This window comes from Aristolochia californica, unplaced genomic scaffold (genome assembly GCF_029961685.1).
Source record: "Aristolochia californica isolate CCGP_79_NKW_82.1479 unplaced genomic scaffold, dmAriCali1.0.hap1 SCAF_1, whole genome shotgun sequence".
NCBI classification, from domain to species: domain Eukaryota; kingdom Viridiplantae; phylum Streptophyta; class Magnoliopsida; order Piperales; family Aristolochiaceae; genus Aristolochia; species Aristolochia californica.
This window is the reverse complement of record NW_027181770.1, coordinates 7,777,373-7,791,341: the sequence shown is the minus strand read 5'-3', so window position 1 is coordinate 7,791,341 and position 13,969 is coordinate 7,777,373. Positions and strand designations below refer to the sequence as shown.

The following is a 13,969-nucleotide window of genomic DNA, read 5'->3' as shown; positions in this document are numbered from 1 at the left end:
AGATTCGGGATCAGCTCGAAAGCTCGTGAGCCGGCTCGTTAATTTAACGAGCAGCGTGAGATTCAGGGGATTTGGGGGAGTCGGGACCGAACCGGGAACGAGAGCGAGGGGGGAAAATTCTTCCTCCGCTCGTCACCGTCGTGCCCCTCCGGCCACTACTGTTGCCGCCTCTGTCACCGTCGACAACTGCCTCGTCGGTCGCCTTCTGCCTTTTTGTCGCCGCTGGAAGCTTTTCCCATGACGACGTTCATCGTCTCGGCGGAAAACTAGAACCAGCAGAGGCAGAAATAAGCCCCCTCACCCCCCCCCCCCCCCCCCCCCCCCCCCCCCCCCAAGTGTGTAGATGAATTCGCACGTGCGAGATCATAAAGTGCAAAAAAACAAAAACTTTTTCTTAAACTCTCCTTCCTCATGGCTCTTGAAAAAATTGAAAATATATTTTAGTAGAAATAATTTTTTAGGGACTATTAGTGTCACATTTTTTTAAAATATTTTTCTAATTGAAAATTCTTATTAAAAACATCATATATTTATCTAAGTAAGATTTTCCTGCCAAAATGGGCTAGAAAACCGTATAGAAAAATTTTTAATATGTATTTGACAGTTGATGCTGTAATACTTTTAGCATGAGGCAATTTTCATAGCAATTTTGTGTTTGACATTTTATTTGATTAAAAATTTATCGATAAGTATAGTAATATATTAGATTGATTATTAATTTTTATTTATTTCCCTAAAAGAGGCAATAAGAGGTCCATTTAACTTTCCTAAGAAAAAATTAAAATATTTCTTGTAATTTTCTAATAAGTCACTAATAGTAAAAGGATTTTATTTAAAGGTTTTTTTGGAAATATGTATCATATGAAAAACATTTCTAGTTTTTCCTAGAATATAAATTTTCAACTAGGGGCACTCAGGAGGTCATAGCCAAATTCAAAAATTACAAAATAAGTTAGACAACATTTGGAGTAAAAAAGATTAATATTGATGCGTTCTAATCCATTATTGAAATTCAATCCCGAACCTCCCCTATCATTCTTTTTTTTAAAATGTATGCATAATTTTATATATAATTTATTTGACACATATTTTTATAAAGAGTATTAGATGTTGGTTAAACTCGAACTCAGCTAGAGCTCGAGCTCGAACTCAATTAAAATTATTAGGCTTGAGTTCGATTAAAATTTTAAGTTCGAGGCCAGGGTCGGCCGAGCTCGAGTTCAAAATATTTAAATAAAGCTCGGCTTGAACAAGGTTTGGACTCAGCTGGATTCGATGCCACCCTTATGGCCAATTTTAAGTAAAGGTCATTCCCAAATTTATGTAAAATGTATGCATAATATATATACAATTTATTTGACATGTATTTTTTAAAAAGTTAAATGTATGTTGGAGCACAAACTCGAAATTTGTATTTTTTGAAAAGTTTTAAATGAATGTTGAAGCTCGAGCTCAGTTCGAACTCGGTTAAAATTATTAGTCTTGAGCTCAATAGAAATTTTAGGCTCGAGCTCGAGTTTGAAATATATAAATCAAACTCGGCTCGAACATTGATAGGTTTGGGCTCGGCTCGGCTCGATGCCACTCCTACATACAGCAAATATGTGGTAGGTTCAAATAATAAGATGTGTTGTCCTCGTAGACTGTCTGCTAATGAGGTTTTTTGAGATATATGCTAAATAGAGGACCACCTTTAATGAGATATTACCAAGTTATATCTAATGGAAATTTCATGGGAAACAAATTGATAGCTATGAGGGAACTCACCTAAGGCAATATTCTATAGCTCTTGTCAATCATCGAACGAAAAATGAAGGTGGTATGCTTGATGGAATCCATGACCTCATCCTTGATGTACAAGCTTAACATACCTTCCTTAATGACAATCAGCCAAGGCCAAGTAACCATGCCAAATATTTGGGAATTGAAAATAGGAAGGTTGATTAATTTACTCACTTGGTCATAGATGCTGATAGAGAATTATATCTTGGTTGTCAGAGCTCCTCTAAGCTAAAGTTTCTTATTCGTTTATGCCATATTAAAATGACGAGTAGCATGAGGAATAAGACAATGGATAATATAGTTTCTCTTATGAAAGAAGCATTTCCACCAAGCTAGTCATTGCCTTGTAAGTGCTACGAAGCTAAGGATTTCATTATGAGAAGATATATGCTTGTAAAAACGACTGTATTTTAATTTTGGAAGGATTCTAAAAAGAAAGCTAAGTACCCACAATGTCATGAAGCAAGGTATGTACAATCAAGCAATAAATAGAAGTCGGCCCCTCATAAATTTTTTCATTATTTCCCACTCAGGCCACAACTGTAACTGTTGTTTACATAAAAAGAAATACCCAAAGAAATGAGGTGACATGTCGAGATGTGTGTCGTAGATTCAAAACTTTGGCGTGCATTTGATAAAAACTACTCATGGTTTATGGCGTGCATTTGATTAAAAAAACTACTCATGGTTTAAAACTTTGGTGAGCATTTGATAAAAAAAATATACATACTTTACTGCAAACTTGCAGAATGTACATTTAGGCCTCACAAGTGATGGTTTCAACCCATTTGGAAACAAGTACGTCTTACAATATACAACCAATAGTGATGATGTCATATAATTTACCTCCATAGAAATGTATAAAAGATACTTATTTTGTGATGATTTTATTGATTCTAGAGCTGAAGACTCCATGCAATGATATTAATGTCTATTTATGCCCAACGGTAGACGACTTGAAAAACTTATCAGAAGGTGTACAAACCTATGATGCATATATAGAAGAGGTTTTTAAAATGCATGACTCCCTTCTTTGGATCATAAATTATGTCCTAACTTATTGTTGGGAGATGGGCTTAACATAATTAAATAACACAATATAAATAGAAGACTAACATGACTAAAACACCTTTAAACTGAAACTCTTCTGTGAGATCTCCTTCCATAATAATTGTGGCTCTGTAAGACTTCTTCTTTTGTAAGATTGCTTATTGTGTAAGACTTCTTATGCTACCTCACTTGATCATGGTGGGTCCATATCTTATGGGCTTGGGCCCATCTTCCAACGTTCTTGGATATGTGGGCCTTCCTTGGTCGTCTGGGCTTGGGCCCATCTTCCAACACTCCCCTTCAAGTTGGGGGTGAGAGAACATCATGAACTCCCAACTTGTTGCAAATGATGTATAGGATCGTCTCGTATAAAATGGCAGTTCTCCATATCTTCCAACAGTCCCCCTCACGTTGGTGGTTTCTTCAATGAGGCCCAGCTGGCATAAGATAAGTCAGAGTAAAATCACTCCAAGCCATATGACATTGTCTATACGCAAAGCTCAGAGGGGGGGGGGGGGGGGGGGGGGTGGGGGGGGGGGGGGGGGGGGGGGGGGGGGGGTGGGGGGGGTAACGTATATGTAGTAATAAACTCCTCCATCACGGTGTCCCAACCCGGACACCGACTCTCACAGGTAGAAATGGTTGAGGGGGGGGGGGGGGGGAGGGGGGGGGGGTAACGTATATGTAGTAATAAACTACTCCATCACGGTGTCCCAACCCGGACACCGACTCTCACAAGTAGAAATGGTTGATAAATGCATGTCATTCACAAGACAGCGATAAAAGACGTGATAAATGTCTATCATTCACAAGACGGCAATAAAGGACGTGATAAGTGGGTAATGCTTGTCATTCACAAACGGCGATTAAAGGCCCACGGGTCTATATATATATATATATATATATATATATATATATATATATATATATGTAAAGTCTCAATAGACTTAAAACACCCATATATGTGATGGACTTAAACTCCCAACAGAAGCAACATGCAAAAGGTTGGCCCAAAGATGTATGCGAAAGTCAAATAAAGGATGGTAGGAGTAAGGTTGTCAAATAACCAGGAAGATAGAATACTGAGGCCACCACTTCTTCAATAATAATGTTACATCCAAAGAGACACAATAGTTGTAGCTGAAATGGGCTTAGGCCCATATAACACAAACCAAAATAATAAAAATCCTTGTAAAAGGACCTGTAAAATAATTTGATGTGAGTATCTGTAGCAAATAATATATAGACCAAGGAATATGTTACGAATACCTTAAAATAATAATCCAAGCTGAGAAAAAGAATCGAGTCGAGCCGAGTCAGGTATAATTACCACAATTATTATTGCAAGTCAGGATTCTTGGTCTTCAATTTTCTTTGCTGCAAAAAATTCTTCTTAGATGCAAAAACTTCATCTTTGTGCTCCCCCTTTTTCTTGAATATTTTGGTAACATTAAAATTACCTCAACATATAAAATACCTCTTTCTTGTACTTCTTCTTCTACTTCTCCCCCTCAAGCTGGGAGGTAATGGCAGTGATCCCAACTTAAACCAAATAAAATAGATGTAGTAATAACAATAAGATGATAATGGGAATCAAAGGAAGATAAGATGATGGGGCCATAATGTTCTTTATTTGAATCTTCATCAGGATAACCAATGCTAACAATAGATAGTAACCAAGGAGTCCTTTCATAATAATATTTCAATCAAAGAGACACAATAGCAGCAGCGAAAATGGGCCAATGCCCAAATTGTCAGAGGTGGTTCTGGTCCACCTCTCTTGATTAGGTTGGCTTTCCGCACTTAAACGACTAGTCTTTTAGGTTGTATTGGCCAACCTCCTGACATGGTATCAAAGTTGGGCACGCCACGTCCCGCATTCGAATCCCGTGAGAAGCAGTCAAGAATGGGCGGCGTGGGTGTCAGAGTGGTTCTGTCCACTCTTATAGGCGGTAGCTTTCAGCACCTAACAAATCGTTCTGTTGGGTAGCTTTCAAGAGAGGTGGACCAAAACCACCTCTGACACCCACTCTGCCCCTTACCGTTCCTCGTGGGATTTGAAGGCGAGACATGCCGGATCTGGCTCTGATACCATATCAAAAGGCTGGCCAATACAACCTCAAATACTAGTCCTTTAAGTGCAGAAAACCAACCTAATCAAGAGAGGTGGACTGGAACCACCTCTAACACAAATAACATGTACCAAATTTGCAGTAGTATAGCAGTAGATAACCGAAAAATAATTAAATTCCTTAAGAGTAATAAGGACAAATGAAATAATTTGGCTTAAATATATCCTTAAATAAAGATCAGATTGATATGAAATTTTCTCCTTCTGAAAATAGACTTAAATACATTTCATCCAAGTATAACTTCTCTTCATAAATATACTTCTATTGAGATATATAATCTGATAGATTGCGGTCTCTATAATCTAGCGAACTAAGTACTTATTCTCCTTTTGCCAACATGACCATTGACTCTATCAAGATCAATATCTCCATATAAAAAAATCAGATCTAGAATTGGTTGAATAGTTAAGAAAATAGACTTATAGATGTTTCTTGTGATATATAATTCTCCATATAAAGTCTCGTTCTTGATAGCATAAAATAGCTCGGAAGTTAAAGTTTTCTACTACTGCTGGAACCTCTTTTACAATCTGACCTTCGATGCTTCAAATACCGATTTTCAAAAAATATCACATTACCTCTGTGGGTCAACTCACAGAACTTGCTCTGATACCATGTTGAATCTATAGAAAAGAGAAATACTTCATTGACTAATTATAATCAGTATACATGAACCTCTATTTATAATAGAGAAAAGTAGTAGAGTCCAACTACAATTAAACTACCTTTGTCCTAATTACACCCAAACTCTAACTCTTAAAGATAAGTCCTAGCATAATTAAATAACCCAATATAAATAAAGACTAATATGAGTAAAACACCTTTAAACTGAAACTCTTATGTGAGACCTTCTTCCATAATAATTGAGGCTCTGTAAGACTTCTTATTATGTAAGATTTCTCATGCTACCTCACGTGATCATAGTGGGCCCCACTAGCTCGTGATCATGGTGGGTCCATATCTTATGGACTTGGACCCATCTTCCAACAATCTCCTCGTGGTAGCTCGTGGCCTAGTCTACTCTATGAAGGTGCCCCACTTTTACTAGCCTTATGCCATTCTTGCAGCCTTCTTCCTTATTAATAGTCTACCATATTCAGAATTTAGCCATATATCACCATACTCAATATTATTTCCGAATGAAAATCCCTTCTCCCTTCCCTTGAAGGCATTTGGTTGCAAAAGGTTTGTTCATGTCATATCCCCTCCAAAGAGTAGGCTTGAGGTTAAGTCTCTTAAGTGTATTGCGTAACTCTCGTAGCCAAAAATGTTATGTCTGTTATAATCACTCTCTTCGGAAGTTAATTGTTTCTAGATGTCACTTTTTTTTATGACACATATTTTTATTCCTCAAAAGATGCACCCTCGAAACTTTCATCAGTTCATGCAACTCTGAAGTCCCATTGTGCCACTTGATGCAGATCTACTTCAGCCCCCTGAAGACTTGGCTAACACCACATCTTTGGATTCTACGGATCCCTGAGAGGTAAGCTAGTCTTCCCCTGTTGTATTTGGCCCACAATTTGATACTTGGCCCATAGCTCTACGGAAGGAGCCTCAGATTTGCACTAGGCCCTCCACTTCTCATCCTATATCCAATTTTGTTTCTCACCATCGATTATTTTCTTCATGTTATCAATTTCTTGCATCTATTTCTTCCATCTCTTTTCCATAGTCATTTGAGGAGGTTCATAGACATCCAGGATAGAAGGCGGCCATGGAAGAAGAAATGCATGCATTATATAAAAATCAGACTTGGGCCCTAGTTCCTCCTTCTCCTAACAAGAAACTTGTTGGCAAGTAAATGGGTTTTCACTATCAAGCACAATTCAGATAGTTCTGTTCCTCGCCTCAAAGCCCGACTCATTGCCAAGGGATACACTCAGTGTTATGGAGTGGATTATGAGGAAACAATTTCCCTAGTGGATAAATTGAACTTGCTCCACATCTTATTATCTCTAACTGCTAATTCCTCTTGGCCGGTATATCAATTGGATGTAAAAAATGTCTTTTTGAATGGGGACATAAAAGAAGAGACGGATATGCATCAACCACCTGGATTTGTGGTTGACGGGGAGTCGGTATGCAAATTGAGGAAGTCTCTATATGGGCTTAAATAGTCTTCTCGGGCCTTGTTTGACAAATTTAGCCAAGCAATGTTGTGGTTTGGATTCAGCTTGTGCTCAGTAGGTCATTTTTGTCTTTATCGTGAAACCTTAAAGGAAAAAAGCATTACTAGCAGTTTATGTGGATTATATCATCTTAACTAGCAGTGATGTAGACAGCATGACATAAGTTAAAGTGAAGATATGCCAAGAATTTATAACCAATGATCTTGGACTCCTGAAATATTTTCTGGATATTAAGGTATTCCAGTCAAAGCAGGAGATTATATTATCTTAGAGAAAGTATGTCTTTGATCTACTAGAGGACATAGGGATGATGGGGAGTCAAAATGCAGACACTCCTATGGATGCCAATGCAAAGCTAAATGCAAGCTCTGGAGAAGATGTAGATGTAGGTAAATATCGGAGACTTGTAGAAAAGTTTATTTACCTCACGATGACTAAACCAGATATATCATATGCAGTAAGTGTGGTGAGTCAGTACATTCACAAGCCACAACTTACCCATTTTCAAGCCTTAGAGAGGATACTGTGATATTAAAAGGAGCTTCAGGAAAAGGGCTTCTCTATAAGAATCATGACCACTTCAATATTGAAAGTTTCTCTTATGCATATTGGGCTAGATCACCGTATGAGAAGAAGTCCACTTCAGGTTATTGTACCTTAGTTGGAGGTAACCTGATTACATGGAGAAACAAAAAGCAAAATATTGTTGCAAGGTCCAGTGCAGTAGCAGAGTACAGAGCAATGACCCACATAGTTAGTGAGATTCTATGGATCAAATCCTTTTTTACTAAATTGGTATTCTATAAAGGAGCTTCTATGAAATTATATTGTGACAACCAGGCTTCCATTCATATCACTTCACATCATGTCTTCCATGAGAGGAAAAAAAAATTGAAGTAGACAACCACTTTATACAAGAGAAATTTCAAGCTGGTATCTTATCTCTTGGACATGTTTCATCATAAGGACAGGGGGCAGACATTCTTAAAAAATCAGTCACATTCAAGATCTTAACAACTATATATAGCAAGTTGGGCATCCATGATGATTTCTCTCTCCCAGCTTGAGGGGGAGTGTTCGAAGACATCTCAAAGAGTTATTAAGGTAAATACCCTCCCCACGTCAAGGACGTGCTAAAGGATGTAATTTAATGTCTTCTCATTAGGATGACACAAGGGTGTAATAAAGAAGATAATGTATGTCTACTAATGTCTTTTCCTTTTGAGAGCTTATAATTCTAAGGGCATTGTAGTCATTGTAAAGTTTCTTCCTCAACTATAAATAGAGATTCAAGGCATAGGGTAGATCATAAATCTCCCCTTTTTTCTCTCAAATTCATCCTTACACTTTTCTCTCTGTCTCTCTCCTTCTTCTTATCTGTCTCTCTCATCCCTTTCTCCTTTGGTTCTGGTTCATCATGGGATTGACCCTCCACCGCTTTTGATCCCTTAAATAGGGGGTTTTCTTGATGAATAGAAGATGTTATGTTAGAGTGTGTTTCTGGGGAAGAAATTTCAGGTAATTGGAATCACGTTCTCGACTATGACATATTAATAATGTTGCTTAATTCTAAATAGCAAAGACTTTACCAAGTAAATGTTAAAAATGTTAGAAAACCTATAGTTGGACATACTACATGATATGATTCATTTAGGCACTTTCGAGAGGAGATAGTATATTTAAGACTCTAGTATGTTTTTTTTAATTATTACTAGTGGAATAAACTGACTTTTGTATTTAAAATTTGTAGGGTGAAAATTAATCTAAGATTGACCAATTTTGGATTACTCATCAATGTTAAGTTGTGGAGCCTAATTAACGCCTTTCATTCTTGTATTGCGGTTGTCCTAATTTTTCCTTTATATTTGGGGGCGTTGCTATTAGGATTTAATTATCACCCGGAGTAAGATCGTCATTTGCAATTGAGAGAGGTTAGAAAAAAAACTACCTATAAGTGTGTGTGATTTCATCTTCATAGTGAGTTACTACAGCAGTGGAAGATAGAACGTAGTCTCACCTTGAGGTGAACCTGTATAAATCTTGTCTTTGTTCTCGTGCTTGTCTTTTTTTTTCTTCCACGGTTATTATTATTGTTCTCGTTAATTTTGAATTAGGGTGTCTAATACCTAATAATCAATCATAGTAAATGTGGACTAAAGGATCTAAGAAATAACACGTAAATATAATTATAATTTTGAAGTTTCCTTTCTTCACATACTTTATTTTAGGGGATGGTAATATTTATAACTTTCTTATGCTTTCTTAAACATGATCCCAACTGTTGGTGCAAAAGACAGAAGAGGTTGATAATCAAGTTGATCAGCATGCCATAGTGCACGATGTATGTCGTCCTAAGTCTAAGTACATCAAGGGGTTTGGTTTAGCTCAACTGCTTGTACCCAAGATGGCTCGATCATCTTCTTCATCTCACACATCACATCTAGAGGATGAGTTGCGCCAAACATTGATAGCTTTGAGCCATAGTTAGGAGGTTTTGAGTCACACTCAGGAGGCTTTGGGTCAGGAACAATTGAAGTCTATTTGAAATGAATATGATGATAAGATGAAGGCTATGTAGCCTCGACTTCAAGATGAGATACTTCAGTTTTTTCATCAACCGCAAGCAAAGCGTGATAGTCATTCTTCGGATCCTCTCTTGGATTGATGTGTGTTATTCTTTTTTACATACATTTATGTGTTTCTTATTTCAAAAATTTTATATACTTTTTTATTTATACTTTTTTATACATTTGTGGAAATTTAATTATTTATGTATAATTTAATTATTTAATAATTTTTTATATTTTAATTTGTTATTTTAAAATTTTTATAATTTGTTTTCAATAGAGAAAATTATAAAAAAATAAAAATAAAATAAAACATGTTTCTACCATTAGAGATTTGTAAATTCATTACCACAAAAATTTTAAAATTATTTATTTTATGTATTTTTTAATAAATGCATTAGGATTCTATCAATGAATTGGATGAATTTTTTGGTATAATTTTTTTTTACAATGAATATTTCACTAGTAATAATTGAAACACAGTTAGCAAATTTTTCAATTCGCTAGTGGTGTTTTTAAAACATCTATCAAATTATTTTTATTTCATTACTATATCTTTTTGAGTTATAGCAACATATTTTGTAGTTTCACCGGTGGCGTTTTTGAATTCTCTACCAAAAAATTTATATTTCACTGCTATAGTTCTCAAAATGTGGCAACAAAAAATGCATCATCAAACTCTTCCAATGATTTTTTTATTGGAGGAGCTTCCGCCAATGAATTTATGACTTATGCCAACGAAAAGTTCATTGGTGGAATTCTATTTTCTCATAGCGAAAGTTGGGACGCTGAATTTATATTTTAAAATATAATTTAATTTAATTTAATTTAATGTTTAAAAATTTAAATAAGTAATATAAATTATACTCCTTTATCAATGAGTGGTCATTTAGGGGCATTAGATAGTGATCAGGGTTGTTTCGACAATGAAAATTATCCCCCAATTTTTTGTTCCTACTCTAAACCATACATGTCTCGTTTGGATATCTTGTGTTTCCCTTTTCATAGGAAACCTTAAAGTGGCTATATTTCATTACATTCCCTCATTCGTTTCATACTTTTTTCTATAACCTTATATGATATCATAAATTTAATATGATATATTATCTTAATAATATATAAAAATGCAATGTAATAGAAAAAAAATTAATATTATTTAAATTTAAAATATAATATATACTTTATAATATATGTAGAGAGAGAGTGAGAGAGAGAGAGAGAGAGAGAGAGAGAGAGAGCCTTTAAAAATATTTGTTTCTAAAAGCATAGACTTTGGCCAAAGGGAAATAATTTAAACAACTTCAAATATCTTGTGCCTAATTGATCTTAATCTCTGTTTCTAAAATGATTAACACAATAGTCCATACTTTCTAATGACACTTTGCATTAAAATTAATGCTAAGGTGTTTGTTCATTGTCCATACGTTCTTCTTGTTAGTTTAACCCTGTAAATTATAGAAGAGAGACTCAAAATTTTCCATATATTTGGAAGGGAGACCCACCAAGGCATAGACACCAGTTCCATGGCCAGTCGTCCCCTCCTTGTCCGGCAGGAGGATCACTATGTCACCATTGGGGATCACCACGGGCACACAATAGATGGCCCTTCCCCATGGGAAATCCACCTCGGTGAATCCCAGTCCCCACCAGGACGATACTAGAACGTCTCCATGCGGCACCCCCTTGTGAAGCTCCCCCCAGTCAATCACCGACCTCGCGTACTCGTCCGTCATCCTCGTGGCTCCCTCTCGGACCGCTTCCACCAGACGGAAAAACGGTGCTTCTTTCAGTTCACCGTACGTTGCCGTCCCATATCCCGTCAGCACGGCGTTCCCGGCGTAGGATTTCGGCAGCGGCGGCCGCAACCGCGACCGAATGTCAACGGCGTATATGATGCTGGAAGGCTTCTGGGACTGGTCGGCCGCAGCGGCTGCGGTGGCCAAGACCTTGCAACGCCAGACGTGAGCAGTAACGACGTTGAAGCCGGTTATGGCGGAGCTAGAGGAGGCGCAGGCGCTTCGCTTGGCCTTCTCTTTGAGGTTGGCGATATCGTCGCTTGTGAGATGAAAAAGCTTGAATAGGAGTTGGGCGGCGGTGGGATCCAAGAGCGACGCCTGGGGCTCTAGCACCAGGGGGAGGTCCGGTAGGGGTTGTAACTCCGGGTGGGGGAAGGTGGCCTGCGGCGGAGATCTAGCGGCGAGGAGGCGCCGGTCGTGGAAGGGAACCACGGCTAGAGGTTTGCCGGCGGCGAAGGCGGCGAGATTGTCGAGGAACATTTTGAAGCTGATGCCGTCGAGAGTCAAGTGGCTGGCGGATATGCCTATCGCAAACGCCCCACATCTGAAGGATGTCACCTGCAAAGTCACGAAAGTGAGCCATGCAAATGTTCACGGACAACCCTTGATAAGTTCATTCTTACCTGAATGCGCAGTAGAGGACGATTTTCCATCTCATCGCTTGTTCCAGGTTGAACGACGACGAGTTGACGAAAAGCAGGATTAGGGTACACGAGATCTCCAATCTCTTCTAACGAGAGCTCACTCGACGCCCGCGTCAATCCCACTCCAGCACCATTACAATCGATCTCCAGCCTCCCGTCCTCCGGATTAACTTTCGACCGTCCAGCCAAGAAATCGTACGGCACGAGCACTCTTCCCAACGCTATCTCCAGCTTCTCGGCCACCGTTTCCGGTGGGAACTCTTTGGTCTCCAGAAAGAAATGTACTGTTTGGACGTCGAAGTTTAAGACTTGATCTATGTTGGAAAGAAACATGGATCTTCTCTCTGTGGGTTGCGAAGGAACCACTGTGGATGATCCAAGGAGATGGACTCGGAGGTCCTGAAGGGGCGGAAGAGTTGGAGGCAGAGTTCCCATTGAACAGAGTATACGCACGCTGAGAGAGATGTCGCTCAGGGAGACGAAGGTAGAAGTAACTGGTTCTGGTCGATTTATAACGGCGGATAACAGCTCTCGAGAGTAGTTGGAAGTAGATTAGAGGTCCCCATAGCATTTATGTCAACGTGGACGAACGAGATATAATCAAATACATTTTTTATTATGAATTAGATAATCCAAAAATCATCTCCACGGTTTAATTTTGGGAATCCAGATTCCACATTATATTGCGAATTATCTGGATGAAGCGGGTGGGACATCTTGAACCCTCGTCGAAATTTTTTTTTCAGTCTCTCTCTAGCACTCTTGCCTCTCGCGGTCTTCTACTTCTCTCGTCTCTTCTTCCTCCTAATTTTTTTTCTTCCCTCTCCATCTCGACCTCCTTGGCTTCTCCCTCTCGTTGTGAACGTCCTCTCGACCTCTCTCTCTCTTGCACTCGCTCTCCCTCTCGGCCTCCTGCTCGGTTCTCCCTCTCTCTTATCGCTCTCGGCCTCCCACTCCCTTCTCCCTGTTGCTATTCTCTTTTCTCCCAAAATACCTCTCAATTTCGTTCTATTTCCCAAATTTCATTTTTTATTTTCTTCGATTTTCAACATTTTGACATTGATTTCTTCAATTCTACTTCGATTCGGCTTCAATTTCCCCAATCGGCTTCGATTTCACCCCTCGAACTCGGTTTTCCCCAAATTTCAAAAGATATGCCTAAACCCTATTTTCTGGATTACTATAGTGTTGTATTTGATTTTATTTTTATTTTGGTGCGTAATTTGTATTGATTGTTGCATAACTATGGGATTTAGAGTTAGGGTTTATGGTATTTATGGTTCAATTTCGTCTTTATAGGGTTTAATTTCGGGATTAGGGCTAGGGTTTAGTGTATTTAGGGTTTGGTGCTTGGTATTTAAGGGTTTAGGGTTTATGGTATTTTTAAGGTTTAGGGTTTTTTTTTAGGGTTTAAGGTTTTTTTTTTAATTTTTTTAGGTTTCTCGGTTTTTGGGGTGAAAGGGTTTAGGGTTTGGGGCCTTTAGGGTTTTTAAGGTCTAAGGTTTAGGGTTTAGGTTCTGGAATTAGTGTTTAGGGTTCTAGGTTTTTGGGGTGATGTGGTTTGGGGCTTTTAGGGGTTTTAAGGTCTAGGGTTTAGGATTTAGGTTTTGGAATTAGGGTTTAGGGTTCTTTTTAATTTTTTAGTTTTCTAGGTTAGGGTTTAGAGTTTGGTGTGTTTAGTCCAATTCAAACAAGGCTGAGTCGCCTACACGGGCATCCATTAGCCAACAAAACCTGACCCCCATCACTGACGAGGTACAGTTCGTTGTGACTAGGAAGTCATATGAGGCTCTACTAGGGTGTTTGGTGAATTTGGACTTGATGTGTGTGTTTTTGAAATGTTTAGTACATCTACAATGGAAATAG

General features: G+C 38.3%; 1 protein-coding gene across 1 annotated transcript; it reads right to left on the bottom strand.

Annotated features, from left to right (window-relative positions):
• Positions 1 to 10,919: 10,919 nt before the first annotated feature.
• On the bottom strand, positions 10,920 to 12,567 carry LOC137958311 (acyltransferase GLAUCE-like). The gene is made up of 2 exons (XM_068805279.1): positions 12,083 to 12,567; positions 10,920 to 12,017 (listed from the first exon to the last, which is right to left on the bottom strand). The coding sequence occupies exons 1-2, from the start codon at positions 12,536 to 12,538 to the stop codon at positions 11,103 to 11,105; spliced, it is 1,371 nt and encodes a 456-aa protein (XP_068661380.1). The 5' UTR covers positions 12,539 to 12,567; the 3' UTR covers positions 10,920 to 11,102.
• Positions 12,568 to 13,969: the final 1,402 nt, after the last annotated feature.

What these genes read in the sequence shown, in the direction of transcription:
- LOC137958311 (XM_068805279.1), bottom strand. Translation starts at nt 12,538, where the DNA reads ATGGGAACTCTGCCTCCAACTCTTCCGCCCCTTCAGGACCTCCGAGTC. An exon ending in GTCCTCTACTGCGCATTCAG is followed by an intron (nt 12,018 to 12,082) that starts GTAAGAATGAAC and finishes GTGACTTTGCAG; the next exon opens with GTGACATCCTTCAGATGTGG.